At 42.0% G+C, this 18,805-nt stretch overlaps 1 protein-coding gene across 5 annotated transcripts in view; it reads right to left on the bottom strand.

The window, feature by feature from the left end:
• mapk8b (mitogen-activated protein kinase 8b) overlaps positions 1–18,805 on the bottom strand; it is a 32,751-nt gene extending 13,946 nt beyond the window's left edge. For 2 of the 5 annotated variants that reach the window (XM_035915082.2, XM_035915085.2), the window contains exons 1-6: positions 9,371–9,516; positions 7,955–8,135; positions 5,369–5,498; positions 4,712–4,770; positions 3,426–3,564; positions 1,711–1,876 (exon numbers count right to left, since the gene is read on the bottom strand). In XM_035915082.2, coding sequence (XP_035770975.1) covers positions 1,711–1,876; positions 3,426–3,564; positions 4,712–4,770; positions 5,369–5,498; positions 7,955–8,135; positions 9,371–9,470 — 775 coding nt within the window. In that variant the 5' untranslated portion in view covers positions 9,471–9,516. Of the gene's footprint in view, positions 1–348; positions 460–1,710; positions 1,877–3,425; positions 3,565–4,711; positions 4,771–5,368; positions 5,499–7,954; positions 8,136–9,370; positions 9,517–18,539 lie in introns of those variants that run through there. The other 3 variants (XM_087845344.1, XM_035915083.2, XM_035915084.2) reach the window with 3 other exon arrangements.

The raw sequence follows: 18,805 nt of genomic DNA, 5'->3' as shown, positions 1-18,805 counted from the left end.
ACAAAAGCCATACGCTAAGCAGTTCGAGGATACTGGAGGGCATTTTATGCAGTTCACTTCTCAGCTATGGCAGAGCAAACTATTAATTCTATTTCAGGTCTTTCATGTGACAGTCATGGTGCTCGAAGCAACAGTGTTGCTGCTCGAGTGAGTGAGGAGGGAGTCGAGGCAGTGGATCTGCAGGAAGAGCAAGTGGGCGGCTGCAAGTCAAGGTGTCAGGCAAATCCAAGAAACAGAATTTCTATAGCTGCGATGTATTTGATGAGAAAGAAAAATAAAAAAAAATAAAAATCAGGAAACAAAAGAAGATCTGAAAATGTGACTGTTTTGAGGCCATCTTCATTTCACATGAAATGCCAGACACTGCTACAAGCAGCTCAAGGATACAATCCCTTCCTGGAAAAAGGATTTTGTGGCGAACCATTTCTGCCATAATGCAGCCCACAGCCCAAATATCCACTACATATGCGCAGCATAAAAGGAGGGAGAAGAGAATAACCCAAAAAAAAGAGAAATAAAATAAGAAAGAAAGATGCAACAAGTCAGCAGGAAAAAAAATAAAAGAATCAGGTCAGTGTTTCTGATGAGCATTAGTTTTTATGAGACCCTCTAATTGTTTTTTTGAGAGGGGACTTGTACTACCTGCACCTGTGCTGTAGGGGAATATGTACACTTTAAATCAACAGAATTTAAAAAGTAACAAACAAACAGTGCAGCTCTTCAATTACATTTAGTGTTTTTGCTTCCACCTGACTCTCAGCATGTTATTAGCCAATCAATTCAGTCTTTATTTCCTTACTGGGACAGAACATTATAACAAAACTCATGGGCTCAGTTCCACTCATGGGCTTCTCTATACATTTTATGTCCAGTATTACGGTAACCTAATGAGCTGTGCTGGCATTCGCCTTACAGTGTCTGCAGCTCAGTGCTGATAATGTCAATGTCTCACACAATCACAGCAGAGAATCTCAGACTTCCCACAACAAGGCCATCTTCTTAAAAGGAAATGCTCATCTAACACAAACCACCGGCACCACAGCTGCACCCAATACGTCTCCCTAGCTTTTACTGCACTGTTATAGATTTTTATCTACATACAGAACTGAGGTTTTAGTGGTGATAGGTTTTAATCACATCTTTTATGCTTTGTTTCATTTCTGCTAGCTTTGGGCTGCACTAATTCATAGCACAGTCCTCCTAGTCCTCTACTAATCTTTCTGTTCAACTATATGATATTGGTGCTCTGGCATCTAATGGATCAATATGACATATTATACCATACGTCAACTTCTGCGCTTCAGACTGCCTTGCTCAAACTGTGATGTGTTTCAAGCAGGGGTGCACGGTGAAACTGCTGAAGCATGCATTAGTGCCTATATTCATACTGAGGTTTATTTTTTGGCTTAGCTGAGCTGAGCTCAGGACAGGCAACCTGTTAATAAAACATCAAACACATGCTAAAACACTGCTGGGCACCACAGTCCTCAGACAGGAAGTTCCCCACAAAGCACCGATGCCACACATGCCAACTCCCCCCTGAGCGTAACCTTTACAGTAAAAGGGAGTGTGTGCCTGTGTGTGGGAGAGAGTGTTTGGGAAGTGATCCTGAAACATCTCAGGGGGTGAGGGCCATGCAGCAGGCCAGGCAGCAGCTCCTCATTAGCCGGTCGTTGTCAAGAAGCCGCTTCATCCACTTCCTGCACTTACCGTTGGCCTGGTAGCCCATTCCCAGGATGACTTCAGGGGCGCGGTAGTAACGCGTCACCACGTAGGGCGTCATGAGGAGACCAGTGGCGGCCGTCCGGGCCAAACCAAAGTCCAGAATCTTCAGTGTGCAGTCGGACTTTACCACGATGTTGCTGGGTTTCAGGTCCTGTTCAAACACAACACCACCACAAAAGTTACAACCTGACATAGATTAAACATTTCACAAAAGACAACTAAAAGACTTGACTGAAAATCAAACTCGCTTTGCAAGGAGACTCTTTTTTTTTGGTGAGGGGACAAATATTCCTAGAAATGTCTATATATGGGAAACACGGTCGCTGGTGTAATGGGGCTCAAATATCAGGGTTTGTTTTCCCTCAGAAGAGGCGATCATTCTCTCCTCTACTAAATGAAAAGCTGATACCTACCGAGAGGATGATGAATCACTGTAACCACAAAGTCTTTGTTTTGTTTGGTTATACCATTTCATCCTTGTTTATCTGTTCTCTTGAGTTCAGTGTGTTCATTCCCCTGTGTGCTTTTTTTTGGCAATGCTTCCTTACAAGAACTTAAAAAACAGCCCATCTGCTCAAGGGTGTCTCCTCTCTTCTGAAGCTAACCCGACAGAATCGAGAGGAACTATAAGCAATCCTGCGATAAAGACTCATTGCCTATGGCTATAACCTGGCCATATGCCAGGTGATTTATTGCAATAATTTCCCTCTTTCAATCTTATTTACATGCAGGCTAATCTGATAACATCTTAATGAGCCTCGTCTGGTTTTGAGAAGAGAATAAACAGACTACACCTGAAGGGTACTCACAGGCAAACGCTAATTTCAGGAAATCTTTAATGCGCTACAGCTGAAAATCCTCCTGATAATAATTATCATCACTTGTTAATCATAAGAACATCAGACTGGAGGGCTAAACCACAGTCAGTCATACTGCCTCCTCCGTAGGTAGCTTCTGAGCAGCTGAAACAGACCAGAGAGCTCTGATCACTGAGACAATGCCCCCAAAAAACGAGAGCACGATCTCTGGCGATCCGTGACTCACGTTGCATCTGTTCACCTGATGAAAGCTTTGCGTGCCAAGCTGTGCCAGTGTGAGCGCGGCTGGTTAGCTCCGCCTGCGGCTCAATTAGTTCTGCCTGGCAGAGCAAGAGGAGCTCTGCTAATCTACTGGAGCACATCTCTCTGAGGGTGATTGACAGGAAGCTGCCAGTCACTCTGTGTAAGTGTGTCCATATGAAAAACCTATTCATACAGCTGTTGATGCCTCAGGGTGTGTACTGTCATTCTGTGTGTGATGTTTCAAGGTAACGACAAGTGTGCAGTGTGTGTCTCCACTGCAACCTGTAAATGTGTGATTGTGTTATCTGGTGCTTTCATGTTAGAAACGCCAGTAAATGTAAATGCAATGAGATCCAGTCAACTGCAGCTTTAAAAGAGCGCCTTGACATTTTAGCAGGCACACTTATCCTGTGGACGGGCTGGAAGGTTCCACTTTTATGTCTGCACACTAAAGAAGCTGCAAGAACCCATAAAGCTTAGCCCACAAGCATGCCATCTATAGTGTATATCATGGCAGGAAGTTAAACTACATCACATTTTACTTAGAGATGATTTAAGCATTGGTTTGCACAACTGGTCACCAAAAACGTACCACCATCACTGTACAGCTGCATATGTGGCCCCCCTGGTATGGCTTACCCTGTGTATGATCCCTGCGGCGTGCAGATGTTTGATTCCACATAACATCTGGTAGAGCAGGTACGACAGCCTCTCGTGGTCCAGCTCCATCTGAATCACCTGACAGAGGTTGGCATCCATCAGTTCCATTACTAGATACCTGCAAGGAAAGAGGTTCAAATAAGCACACAGGCAGAGACAAACAAACACATGGGCTTTTTATGTTTGTTTCAGTGGGTGTGTTACAGTGCATAGATGCAGCATGTGCACGTGCCTGACTCTGTATTACGTTTCCTACATGCCAATAGAATATGAAGCTACATTAAAGTGTGAGATTCTCTCACCCAATCAGCTTTAATTTGCCTGGCATTTTGGAAGTGACAGTACGGTATCTCCTCCAAACAGTGATGATGTTATCACAGTTGTCAGCTGTTACATCATCAGTCACTATATGGAGTAAGAAACCTCTGACAGATTTTTTGTTTTGTTTTGTTACAACAACAACAAAAAACAAAGTAACATCTTTGTGTCAGAACGATCATTTACAAAGTAGAACTTGTGCTTGCACACAGCTTATAAAATACTGAAACTGGCTACAATGCATTACCAATAGTATGGGTAATATGTATGTGCCAGTATACATTCAAGTAAACAAACACCAAAGCAAATGCAGTGTTCATCCTCCGACTCTGCGATGGCCCCGCTACCCTCTGGCTACGATTTGTCCAGTTTCCTTTTTAGCTCCAATCAGGCAAACACAGAAGAGTAGACACAAACACACACACACACACACACACACTAACCCTAACCCTATGTGTATACACACTCTGGGCTTCAAAAGGATGGCATTAATCATGTTCGTTCCCATCATACTCTTGCTAACCATCACTTCCCCCACATCCCAGCATTCCCCTCTGATTTTACAGCCACTTACACGGACATCTTGTCGACTTCGAAACACATCCAGGGCATTCAGGGCAACTAAAGTGCATGCATACATTTCACATATATATAGCGTAGCTACAGCTCTTGACAGGTGAGTGTCAGGCTGGTGACAGATTGTGGCCAATCAGCCTGAAAACTGGTTCATTCCTGTCACCAGCTGATTCAGTCTGTGCTTTTCTAATATTCACCATGAAATGTGCACACCTGACATCCCACTGACTATAAAGCATAATTTCCCTGAAGTATTCAACGTGAGGCACAACAAGAGATCTGGCTAAGCCCCCAAAAAGATCATCTAAGCCCCCGGCGTTCTGTATCCTGTATTGATTTGAGCAGCTGCGATTTGACTCGCTGATACTCACACATCTTGGAATTCCTCCAGTGTCTTCTGTGGTGTGAATACATTTAACAGCCCGATAATCTGCAACAACAACAAAAAAAAGTGTAATTGCTGGAGTTGTTTTATATATTTGACAACATCCTCACATCCGCATCCCTGGACACGAAGGCCAACGAGGAAGCGTTAGCATTAATTATGAATAACAGCAGGATAGTTTCCTCATTCACACCTCCGAGGCAGCAGCACCGAGAAGTTTGTGGTCATTCAAAACACTATTTTTTATGGTTCGTTTTCATGTGTGGAGCTCAGCAGGTTCTGCTTTAAAACCAACATATTGTGCAGTCCTTTTGCTTCCCTGCTAACTCACACTTTACACAGCTCTGAATATAGTGACTCTAAAGATCAATACTTAAATCATTTTAATGGACAGGAATGAGAATAGCATTTAAATGCATCCTGCTAACACTTTTCAAAGCTAATTGTCCCCTTTAATTTCTACTGTACATTCTCTGCTCCTGCTTAAATTATACTTCTATTCAATGCTCAGGTTTATCTACATGAAATGCACCTACACTATACAGTCAAAAAGTAAAGCTATCCTCTAATGTCTAAAGAGTTAGGCCAAAACATTCACACCATGCAAAAAGAAACAAAAATGCCATTCAATTCTGGCTCTTACATTCTTGTGGTTGACACATTTCATTAGCACCAGTTCCCTGTAGGCCCGTTTTGCATGAGTTTGATTCTGAAAGGGTCGGCTCAACTTCTTGATGGCAACGTTCCTCTCCAAGTTGTGGTCGTACGCCGAACTGGGGTGAAGGAGCACAGGAGAAATTCAGTCAGCAATAATGAATGTCAAAAATTGCTCTTTGTTTTTCCCTGACGGCCAAAGGAATATGAAGATTTTGCCTTTTTCAGCTTTATTTATTAGGGACAGTAGAGACTGACAGGAAAGGAAGAGCAGAGGAAGAGAGAAATAGAACCACTGAACTAAAGTCTGTTGCTAATATTTTGCCCATAATATACACCTAAGGGGGAGCTATACTGAATGTGGCAGTCTCTAAAAAGTTATCCCTTGTGTTGCACTTAAGTCCAAAAATCTGTAGTTCTGCAAACTGCCATAAAGCCCAATGACCCCTGGGTTAAATGACCAGCTTTACAACAGAAACAAACATGTTTACATCCCATTACCAAAAACTGATTTCCCTGGTCATGAAAGCCATACACAAACTACATTTTGATATAAATCATCAAATAAGGTTTTGATGTTGTGTATGTTTAAAGGTTACAGAAAGCTACAGCTTCACAGCCAGTAACAGAACCACTCGACCTGAAGTCTTGACCACGTTTGCGGCTCCTTTTGAAGCATTTTTAATAGAATCATTTGACAAATAGCATGCCTTGCTCGGTTTTAAACCTGACCAAATATACCATATGTGGTTTGAGAGAATTTTAGAAATCCATCTAATAGAACATATAACACGCTCCCCGAGGCCTCAGAAAGAGAGAGGGAGACCCTTTTTTTTTCACTATTTAAACAACAAAGCTTGGTTTTTCTTCATTTCTGCAACCAAAATATTAAATCCTTACACCCGTATGGTTTCCTTTTAAATAAAAGAAAAATTTAGTTGGTAATAACTGATAAACTGAGGAGCGGAAATTTCTATGCAGAATAAGTCAGCAAACTTTGTCTATTGAGCAATACATTCGGGACAGCCCATAATGTCTCCTCCAACTTTAAACTTAGGTTGGTTACTCTATCTGTTTAAAAAAAAAAAAAAAACAACATCGCTGCCAATGAGCTAAGGTTTATAATTGGCTGGATAAAGCACCACGTAGACCCAAATTCTTTTCTTGTCAATGCCGGCCATAAGTGATGTTTCGTATGCAGAGATGTACATTAGTAATGCCAAGTATGCTTTAGACTGTCAGAGGAACTTTAGTTATAACTGTAGAAAATGCACGAACATGTTTAGTCCTGCTGTGCTGCTCTGTTTTATACCGCTAAAATGTCAGCAAATGCTCTTAAATGTCACGTTAAAGAGCTCCACTGTGCAGCTGTCATAGAAATAAAATGAATAGTCAAACAAGTGTACAAACAAACACATTTACAATTGTTTTATGCAGCATCCCTCTGTAGGATTTTCTAGTAATATTTTTTATAAGCTTCATATGAGCGGATTCTCTTGTAGATGTAACTCAATTGTGTCATTTTGTGAGGACTAGAGTCAGATGGTGCAGAAATGTGAGTGTGCAGAATGCCTGAAGCAGAACGTGCATGTTAAAAAGGGCTCTGTGTTGTAATTGCTTTGTAGTCCACCCCTCATGTGAGTGGGTCTGTATGCCTCAATTGATGATATTAGGAATATCCCCTCTCCCTGACATAACAGACAAGAAACTGAGCATTTAGAGCAGCGTCAAGCCTGAGCTTTTGGTTCTTAGGGATTACTTGTACATACCTGACTTTATTACTTTAAACAAAACTTTGATCACGTGTGTACGACCTCACAGCGTCGTAACATTACAGATGGGACAGAAAATAAAGAAACGTTTAACAGGCCCACTATTAATCCTTTTCCAACACTAAGCATTGCAGTTGTTGAGATTTTGTAGCCAGCAAGTTCTTACATGACAAGCTAAAGTCTTAGCTGACACTCTTAACTGTGTTGTGCATCAGTTTTCTGGTATTCCTACCTGGTATGAGGAAGAGAGAAGGTTAATGACAGCAAAGACGCTAGATGAGTTCGTCAAGCTCATCTTATGGTACAAGTTGAAATGGATTCATTCTGACAGCTCATGTGATTTTGATGGGCCAATCAATCAACCACTTGATGCATAAGCAAAAAAAAATAAAAATTCAAGGCTCATTGCAAATATGAAAGAATACAAAAAAAAAAAAAAAAAAAAAAACCCCTAGAAAATTTTAGAACCCAATTGTGGTGTGGATCAGTTCACTCCAACACCTAACCCTCTCACATCAACAAAACTTCACAGGAAAGATAACACCACACTGTGCTGTCAACAAATACAATATTATGCATCGATTTTCTGTGTTGTATGCAACTTATGCTGCTCTTTTTACATCTGTTCTTATCAACTTTCGTCAACGGCAGCCGGCAAAGTCCAAGGTGTGCTTTTCAAGCTTTCATCAAATATTAGACAGGTTTTGGTGGTGAAGTTAAATCTAACTTTTCGCTGAGTAAAGAAGTGACCAATCTGCAAGTGAAGGTTGTCATCTGGGTCGGCAGAAAGTAAATATACTCACCAAACAATTCCCTGTGCTCCGGATCCAATGGGTCTTAGGTTCTGGTAGCGCTTTAAAACTGTAAAAGTTGAATCGCCCACATCTATACTGTAGTACTCCCTTTCACGCTTGTTTCGGTTCATGGTGAAGTCTTGGACAAAATCGGTGACTGGGCATCCAAATGGAGCTCGCCTCTCAAGACCTGCAAAGTATTAACAGGAGATCAAACTATAGAGATTTCTAGAACACATGTTTCAATCAAGAAACACTATAGCTGTGCATTACAGCACACCCTCTTTATGTTTAAAGCCCAGTGTAAAATCAGTGAGCCATAAATAGTTGTCCCCAGGCAAAGTATGCGAGCAGGTCCTACCAGCATCCAAGTTGCCGTTTGTTATCTCAGCCAAAAAGTATTTTTCCACCGTCCTTTTTCTTTTTTGGCATATTTACAATTTGTGCATAAAAATGTGAATGACAAAGCAGAAAAGTGTTGAAAATGCATCTCCGCGTGTCTGTAAATGCTACAATTGACAGACTAAGCAGATAAATCATCGAGTAAATGATACACACTGTACTGTGCTGAGACTGGAGGAACAAATCTATCAGATCTGAGCAAAGACCACCCTCACTGACTCATTACATCAAACAAAACAGAAAAGCTGCATTTTCAACAGTGTTTTTCTCAAGGCTTTCCTGTTCAGGAAATGCAAGTAAACAAGTTCTAAAAACTGGAGTTACTTCAGTCACCATGTAGGACTAGTTCCAAAAGTCCATACCCACAGATCAACTGTACAGCACATAAACAAATAGATTTGGCTTTAAAGGCACAGCGACAGTCTGCTCTTAAGTTTCTCTGGCGCTCAAAATTACACAGACAGGTTACTAACCAAGCTAGGTACCCTTTCTTCCAGTTGACAGTCACATAATCATCTTTTTCAGTAGTACCTACTCGGATCGACTCGGCGTGGTTCGCCACGGTTTTCAGTATTTTCCCATTAGGTCATAGTACCTGGTACCAGGTACTTTTTTAGTACCTGCTCGACCGGGATTCCAAGCGATCCGTGCAGGTACTAAAATGTGACGTCGCCACACTGCAGTAGCATCACAGAATGAGTCATGAGAGCGTCTTGTTCACAAAAATTGAAAAAAGAAAACTGCACCAGATTTAAAACTGATATTTGAAGGATTTCTGTTGAAGCACTCAGGAAAGTATTTCCATACACTATCCCACAATACAGGCCGTCTGACACAGTTTATTATCTTACAATGGCTACTAGTTAATTCAATCAAACAAGCCAGGAGGAAGCAGTTATCTTATCGGTTACATTTAATCAAATGTTCACAGTGTTAGCATTATGTATGACCCTTTCATAATGAATATTTAGGATCATTATCTGTACCAAACAAAATCAGATTTATTTCTTGAAAATAACTGACTTGTAGTGATCAGGTCTACGGCAGCGCAAAACATAATGGTACAAATCCTGTCTTGCTTTCTTCCGCTTCTTCCCCCCCAGTTAAACCTGGAAGAACTCATTAATCTCAGAAAAATCAAACCAGCCGTGTCTCAAATCCTTAAGGAAGCTTCATCAACTGTAATGACAACTAAGCCTCTGCAATCCAACTTATAGCCCAGAGGACCTGCGCACACATATATAAATTCCAAAGGTCAGGGCGACGGGAGGAGTGATCAAGGCACAGAGGAAGAAGGAAGCCGGGTTTCGTGCAGGGGATGAAGATGACAAATCATTAGTGGAATTTGGAGCATTGTGCTGAGGAGGTTGGCTGTGTAGTGATAGCTGTACGTTCCACGGGTCATTCCCTGAACTGGATTTCTCCAGCTACTGCAGGCAGACCACACCCCACCCTCTTCCTTTTCAGTATCAGTCAGCCCACCAACCTCCTCTACTCTGTTTGATACACAGAAATTAAGAACTTATTATCTAGGATAGCTTTCAAAGAAATATGTCTATTAACAAAATCATATTAAACAAAGCACTCTGTTGGTACGAGCAGTACAACAACAAATACTGTTTTGGTATGGAAGATATTATTTGGGAAAAACACCTTTATAACAGCAGTGGAGTCATCTCAAATTCTGTGATTACTTACTAAGATTAATCTAGAAAGCAAGTGACCGATACCAGTGGTCGGGGTCTCTCTCTTGGAATTGAATCATTCTGTTCCAGTCAATTTGAAAAATAGCAGCAGAGGCATAAATAGCAGAAACAGCAGTACCGAACAGATGTGGTATGGCTGTGATGACTCGATATGTAGTATATCTAAGAAGGTGTGTATGAGGATACAGCACATTGTAGGATTTCAGAGGGGTCAAGTACCTATGGCACATTTAATGCATAAGTATAAAACCCAGAACATACTTTCAGTCAAACAAACAGTGATTACTGCTGCTGCCCCTCCACGTGACCAACACAGGCGCATTTCAAAGAACAGAAGAAAACACAGCCAACTGCTGAGGGCAAGAACATTCAGCTTTATCTCATTTTCTTCACCTTTGCTTCAATGCTGCTTTGAAGGACTGAAGTCAAGAACACCTCAGCTAAACCTGAGTCACATCTGAGACGCAGTGCAGAAAGGAACTGAGTCACTGCGCTTGCCCAACAGTGACGGGTGTGAAAGCACCCAATACGTACTGAGATTGGATGTGGTAGACCACATTCTGAAGTGGTCTACGTCACACGGGGTCACATTCTTTTTGCTGCGTTTCTTGAAAACGCGGCGGTAGTCACATCAAATAATGTGCCTCCTGCCATATTTTTAAAAATACACTATTTGTTTTGCATATAGCTGTTGGCTAAACTGCACACTAAAAATAAAGTACTGTGTTTGACCACAGTACAGATCAGGTTGTAGACTTAAAAGATGCAGTCAAGATTTGACTTTGAAGTGCAGGGCATGCATGCGTGCATGTCTGCTGGTTCCTTTCAGGGCTCAGACATTATACACTCACCTATAAAGTACGATCCTATTATAAGTGGTCAGTCAAGATGCATCCTCAGGCCAGTTGTAAAGTGACATACTAGTGACTGGATATTCCTACTTTTATGTTGATGCCCAACAAGAACAGGGCTCTAATTCCAAGTATCAAAAATGAGATGCGCGTCTGTTTGAAGACGTATCGTTTGAGTTTTAATTAAAACTAGAAAACCCGAATTACAAGAAACCAACAGATTCATTCAGAAATGGATGTTTATACTGGCTCACATGCCACCCTGCCTGTCTGCTCTAAACACAGCTCTGCCTGCGCTGCTTGTGTTTTGTCTTTTCTGCTTCTTCTCCTCTGTGCCCTCTCCTCTCCTGCTGCATTATTCTCTTTGACTCTGATCAGAACATCTCTCTTCCCCGTTGCAGAACCTTGTCAAAATTCGGCATCTAAGCCGGACGGAGAACAGGTACAGGGATGAATACAGAGCACAACTTACAAACAACCCTGAACACGAGCAAGAAGTGTGCTGCTGGATGTTTAACAAAAAGACACACAGTGTATACAACAAAGTGTACACAACAAAACAGCAGGAGAAACAATAATAAATAGCTAGCTGCTAAATTCAATAACAGTCTTCATGCATTTTTAATCAGAGTTTACCTACACAGGCTCTCTGGATTGGCATTTCAGCTGAAGGAAAATGCAACATTTTGCTGTGTTAATGTGACGTAATAGTATCCAACTGTGCACTCAATGTCCCTCATACATTAAACCTGCAGCCATCCTTCCCTTAAACTCCAACCAGCTCTTGTACGATGCTTCAACCGACACTAGTCTGAGCCTTACAACCCTTATGGTGCCTTTCCAATGTGCAAGCTGATTCCACAGGCACTAATGCAGCCCATACCATCAGTGATGCAGGCGTTTAAACTGAGTGCAGATAACAAGCCCAATGGTCCCTCTCTTTTTCAGTCCACAGACTAAACCAAATTAAACCAAACGCACCTTTTAACTCGTGTGTCTTTGAACCATACAGTCAGATTGTTTTGGTTATTCTTGTGTTTACGATCTCTCTCTTTGGCTCAACTGCATGCTGGATTGGGTTCATAACCCTCTTTGGCTCTCGGAGGAGGCGGACGCATCTTTCCCCTTTCCCTCCCTTATCTTCCTTGCTGCTGCTTTTATGTGTTTGTCTAGTCTCGTCTAACTCTAACCCTCAAAGAGTTTCCCAGTCTTGTTCTCTAAAACCTAAAGGATTATGGATTTGATCAACTGCTCCCGTAATGGAAATGACACCCTGCTAGGCTTGGTAGAGCCTGATTGTCCTGCGGAGACGTTTGCTGCCGGATACTCGATGGTCGGTTGCGTCGTGTGTCTGGCGACACTCTTGACGGAGGACAATGAACGACATCTACCAATTTGGAACCACAATAACAGAGTTCGGGCCGACTGGAGCTGGCTTATTGAAGAACAAGAAGCGGCTACAGCTGTTCACAATCCCATAAGTCTGGCAGACATGATAGACGATGGCAGGGCTGTGAGTACTCAGACTGTGTTTTGAACGCAATATGGAAAAGATCTTGGAGAAGAACAACGGGAATTGTGATAATTGGTGACCAGTGATGGACATTAGACCAACTGTAAAAATTGGATGCAGTTGTTTGCACTAAACCCAAACATTCATCATCTTCACTCATGCGGCTCCCCTGGCGCCAGCTGAAGGCCTGCCAAGGTTGAAGCCGACTGGAACAACAAATTCTTCCCATGATAACAGGATTGTTGTCAGAACTCTTTGTATCTCCTTCAAGGCCACCTGGGTCCACTGGAGACTGTTGCCCTTCGCTTAACTGGGCGTGGTGACACTTTCTCTCAGCTGAACACGGGATACGCACACGCACGAAACATGTACACTGATACTGATACGCCCTCACTATCACCCTCCCTCCCCCGAATCCAACGCCTCCTGCTTACCTCCCATCCGATGTGGACACCGGATCAGCTGGAGGCGCAATCGAAGATTGCAGCGGTCCATGATCAGCTGTACACACTGGAATACTCTCCCATGTTGCTTGTCTGTGTTTTATTGTGTTATGGTGTGTTGATTAGGGGTGGGTATCGAAAACCGGTTCTTGTTGAGAACCAGTTCCCACTGTTTAAATTCCTTGGAATTGTTTGCCATTTTTGCAAACGATTTCCTTATCGATTCCAGTCGCCTCGAATGACGTCACCACATTGCGGAGCGTCATTTACCTGGCAGGAAACACGGCGCCTAAGCGGCTCAAACACTCAAAAGTTTGGTTATACTTTACGAGAACGGATGACAACAGGGCAACTTGCAATACTTGCAAAGTAGATATTTCATTTAAGGGAGGAAACACTACGAATATGCAAAAGCATTTGCTCACAAAACACACGATGACCTTAAATGAATGTCGTGTTTTTAATTCCGCTCCGGACTCGTGAATCTTAACCCAGCAGCAGCGGTAACGTTTGCACGTCCTCTCCCGTTAATGCGGCAGGTAAATAATCAACTAACAGTTGCTACAGCAGAATATTTATTTTTTTATTTTACATTTACAATTTTTTTTCCTGGGGACCCTGTGACACCCCATTGAAGAGCCGTAGACTGGATCTCTTAAGATCTCACTGTTGGGTTTGTAAGGCCATGTTACTCCTAAATTTCTATCTTGTTCAAAGAGAAAATATAAAACAAAGTTCTAATCTAATCGACCTTAGTGTTCTCCTTTTTAAAAAAAGAATCGATAAGAGAATCGAATCGTTAAACAGAATCGAAAATGGAATCGGAATCGTGAAAATCTTATCAATACTCATCCCTAGTGTTGATATCTGTGCATTCCTGTATTATCCTTTTGTGTAACACATTTTGATGTTTTTTCCCCTTGCTACCTAGCCTGACCTGTCTCAGCAATGTGATGTTTGTGTATTGTATGTACGGCTGGCAAGGTCTGTCATCTCAGTTGTGGGCAACTGCAACTGACAAATAAAGGCTATCTCATCATCATCATCATAATGCTCAGGTCAGGTCTCACTGTGTAAAGCCCCACTAGTTTGTTTTAATAATTTAAGTTTAAATTATCCAGTTCAGCTAGATTGACCTATGAAGATATTTAATTTTTCTCAGTTTGCATGCTGCCGACTACCAAGGCGACACAGTAAAACTGCCAGCTGACCAGCTTTTGTTGAATCAGAGGGGAAAAAAATTGTCGTCAGTATGTTTCTTCAAAGCAGCTCTTAAATTAAGTCAAGTATAAAACAGCAATGGTTTTAAGGATTCAGTTTTCAATCATGTCATTAGACTACTATAGCAACCATGCAAGAATTTACTAGAACAATTATGTCTAGTGCAACTTTGACAGCGAATACTCTGAGGCCTCCACGTCGCTTTCATATTCAGTTCCCCGTTCAATCCAAATGAGCTCAGCTTCTTTCATGTACAACATTTAGCCGCATCCACCACAAAGAAAAAATGTCAGCTTTATTTGCCAGAGGTATCCTTCTGCGCACAGACCAGAAATACCATGCAAAACACTCCTGGACACGCTTTTCAGAAAAAGTCATTTAGCATATCAAATATAGGCCACACAGGAGGGAGAGGGCGTATTCAAGCTCTGTTTTACTTAGTATGTGTAGCTCTATCCCAGCGCTGCAAAGAGTATGTCTAAACAAATGGTACATGATCATTTCTCCTATGTGAAGGAAGAGCATTGCAAAGGTTGTCAGGAATTCTGTGATACAGGTAAATCCCCAGCTTCCTTTTAAGATGGAACTCAGCAATCTGATGGAGTGTATCAAGCTATCAGCCCCATCAACCTCAGTTGTTAGAAAGCAGCGAATCGTGCATGTGTGGAAGCCTGCATGAAAATAAAATAATGTATGTAAAGGAATTGTGGAGCTGCAAATCAAGTCAACCTACACAGGTACGTTTGATCCACTTGAATAAGAAATTATAATCACAACAGCACAACCCTAGACGACCACAAAGGTAAGACGGGCCAAGATCTACATATAACTGAATGTTAAAAGAAAAAGCAATCATCTCTGTCTCAACATGAATCAGGAAATACTTAATTGTGCAAGAAGCTGTTAAAATAGCTTATTAATTATTTAGTCTGCACAGGTAAGATTCTGCAGTTTTCCAGATGAAAATCCAAGCAGGACTCCGAGTGTAAGCTGCTCTCACCAGAGCCGGGCTGGCTTTTGAACACTCTGCCAGGCCCAAGCATCAGGGATGTTTTCTTAAGACACCAGCTCCAACCATTTAATTAGCTAATGTATGTTATTATCCTGCTCTTAATGATAAATGTTTTTACACATGTGAAAACACACTGAAGCAGCTCAGTAGAACTAAGGTTTAAAACATTTTTTTAAAGAAAAATTGCCATAGCAGTGGTGCAGGTTTTTTGACAACTGACTCAGTTATCAATTAGGATTAGTTTGTACATGCTAATCTGAAAATAAATGACAATACTACAGCACTACAGTATTTTTAAACCCATCAACCTGCTTTTATAAACACATGTGGCACATGAAAGTTGCAGCTGTATCAGAATTCCAATTAAGCACACGTGGCACAGCTACTGCCATCCACTGACACACTGGTGGTGGGCAAATAAGGTCTCTGACAACCAGACAGAACTAAACAGATAACTGTGTCAAAAAGTAGCAGATATGGCTTCTGAACTGCCGCTCCTGTCCAGATATTCTCCCACACAGCTGTCCATCATGCTGTCACTGCTGGGAGCTGATCCTTCTTTTCCCATCTTGTCTACCTTTGTTCTGTTTCACCCAGAAAAGAAAAACCATAAATGCGAGATTCTTGCAAATATCAAACAGTTCCAAGTTATCTGGGTGACCACAGTCGATTCCACCAGCAGTATCGCTTTTTATCTTCAAAGCGCTCGCACTCAGCCAAAGTAGCTGCTGCTGATAAGAGCTCACAAGGCCTTATTCAGTGCCAAATTCTGGTACCAATAAAGGCCCTGAATGACACTTCTCTCATGGCCGTCTGCAGACACAAACCACAGGGGGTTTATTGTTAAACTTCCTGTAATTTTGGCCTAGATTTCAAGCTGTCTGACAAACTGCTGATCAAGTAATTGACAATACTCTGAATAAGAAAAAACAAAATTTTAAAAGAGAAAAACAACAACAAAAAAGCAGGCAGATAATTTGTGTGAGTATCACATGCCTCATGGTAGCAGACAGGAAACACACCACAAGAAAAGCTTAACCAATCTATAAAGCAGAGGGGCACATGCTATAATACCAGCAAATAGACCCATCCCCTAGGCTCCAGACTGGTGATCCGCTCATTCAGCTTTTTCCAGTGCTGACAGGATACCAATACCTTAGCTTTAGGTATCTGCCAGTATCAAGTAGTAATCTGATACCAGAGTTAATAAGCTGTAATCTTCACTCTGAGGATGACACTGGGAATTATTCTTTTAATGTGTGAGACAACATAAGGCTCGACTTTAAAATAAATACATTTTAAAAAAAAAACTGGGTTAGAACAACAAAGGGACCCAAAGCATCCGATGCCACCTCTGCGACATGTAGAAGAACAACATGCGCAGAAAAGGAGGCGGTGGAAAGCAGAAAGCAGTCTCAGGTGTGATTCCATTTTTCAAAATAGTGCTTTCTGCATTATTTGTAGCTCAAAATTCAATACAAGGCAATGCATCTAATCTGAGGAAACGCCTGGTCAAACACAAAATATTCCTACAAACTGAAGAGTGCACTGTTTGACAGCCTGAAAGCCTATTTCAATTAGGACCTGCAGGTAGCGTCATCATAGTTGTCGCCAACATATAAGAAGTTCAGCTCATGGATGACGATGAAAATTTTAGAATGGTGACAATCTACAGGTACCAAACCAGGCAGCTGGATAAGCTGCTGACAGACTGGATTTTCCCTCCACCCTGTCGGCTAGTTTAGCATTTTTAAACTGGCTCCGCTTAAGTGTCTTATCAGCATGCTGTTTACAGTAAATAAATGTATTATATGAGACTGCACGTCCACAACCCAAGTATGTAAACAAAACCGATAACAGTCTAACATTACTATTTAATACTGTAGTAGCAAACACTGTGACAGCAATGTCAAATCACAGACGCTGTCTGAAAACAACAAAGACGACCGGAGCAGTGTGTAAAATGTTGCAGATAACGAAGAGGATGCGTCACAATTCATAATATACAAAAAAATGATTGTTTTCCGTTTCCTGCTCAGAAATTCTGGGCCCTTCTTTTAAGAAGCTTAATTTATTTAGGTTAACGTATATGCTATTAGGGCCTCTGTTGGCAAAAACAAAGCAATATGGACCAACCTTTTGTGTCCATAATCTAAAAGTGCAGAGAGGCACAACCGTCTCTGCTCTCAGCTGTGACTGTTTGAACAGTGACGTGCTGGGTTAATTGTTGTATTTGTGTTAGGGCTGGTCCCAGCAGAAGAAATAAAGCAGGACGAGCACTGCATCGCTACCGTGACGACTGGTTTTATGTCAAACAATGACTCCACTCTCCAAAAAAAAAATGCTACACTCTTGTGTCTACTAATAAAATGGCCTGCTGATGGGTGTCTAGATACAAACAGCTGTCACGGAAAGACAACACAAATCAGCTGAAAACATGGTAAAATTCACAAGTTAAGAGGCTTATAATCCCTCAGACATTTCAGTATCAAGATGTCAGAGTGGGCTCGATGTGGATTCATAATCCCGGCTCTGCAGGCTACCTTTTGCTTTTGGTGCAGGAATCAGATTTCTTGGATCTTTTGGCCTGACCATCGCTGTCCTCTTGGCAGGTTGTTCCCAAAAGCCCCGCTAGCAATGTGCAGTGCACTGTGAGAGCTGCATCGCCCAAATATGACGACAGAAGCACTTCAGTGTAACCAAGATGCACATAGTGAGTGCACAAGCTGCAACCTGGGGTGATTTCTGCCTAACCCAACTTTGGCCATATAATAAAATTCTTAATACAGCTAATAATCTTGTGTGTTAGATAAGAAACACACAATCCTCTGATCTCATCCCTGTTTAGAATAAAGACAAGAGCTGAGAAATGCTCTCAAACTGATGCAACTGGCAAAAAAAGGAGTACATTTGTCAATCTGCAGGTTAAATCATCACATTATAAACACACACAAGCACAAAGACTGCAGTCTGAGCCTGATATTTATATACCTCTGTGATGTTACAAGCTGTACAGCTATTCTGCCAAACACAAAACATAAAAAAGCAGAAAACCGGTGCTGAATAAAAACAGGGTGTATTCAAAGGCGTTAATAAGTGATTTCTGTTTACACTGGGGATGTAGGTGAGCACAAGCTGGAGGTCATAGCGGTTTCCTTGAGGATTTCACGAGTGGCAAACACCACCCAGTTCACGCTTGGCGGTGTAAGCTGTGCTAATGACATGGATAGGTATACTTCCCAGTGTAGCCGCTCACTCTGGTTGCCTTGTACCATTTAGGCCAGACCTGTCCTGCCTGCTGTGGTGCTGGTCACCCTATACGTTATGGTGACACCTATTTAGAGTAATGTGTGTGACCCACATTTGTCCGTTCCCCTCCCAGCAGTTGACAATAACACGTCAAACATGTCTCAGTGGGAGAAAAAAAATCCATATGTCGAGCTCACCCCTCTCTGGTTAATTCCAACAGTGTCGACCCCGCAGTCGCCACTCGCTGCCTGCTGCCGGAGACACAAGCTGGACGGTGTTTAGGAGGAAAACAGCGCTTTAATCCCTTTCTTCCCTCCGGTTACACTCCCGTTTCGTCACACTAGCAGGCTGGGAACACAGCAAAATACATGTGTAGCTTCTACGCAACCTAGTCTCAGTGCTTCCGCGACCCAGGCAGTTTCTGCCATTTCATACCAACGTCGTCGAAACCTTCCGATGTTTC

This window comes from Neolamprologus brichardi, chromosome 8 (assembly GCF_056152115.1).
Source record: "Neolamprologus brichardi isolate AB-2024 chromosome 8, ASM5615211v1, whole genome shotgun sequence".
Taxonomy (NCBI): Eukaryota; Metazoa; Chordata; class Actinopteri; order Cichliformes; family Cichlidae; genus Neolamprologus; species Neolamprologus brichardi.
The sequence above is the reverse complement of the archived record's forward strand: the minus strand, read 5'-3'. Positions and strand labels throughout refer to the sequence as shown.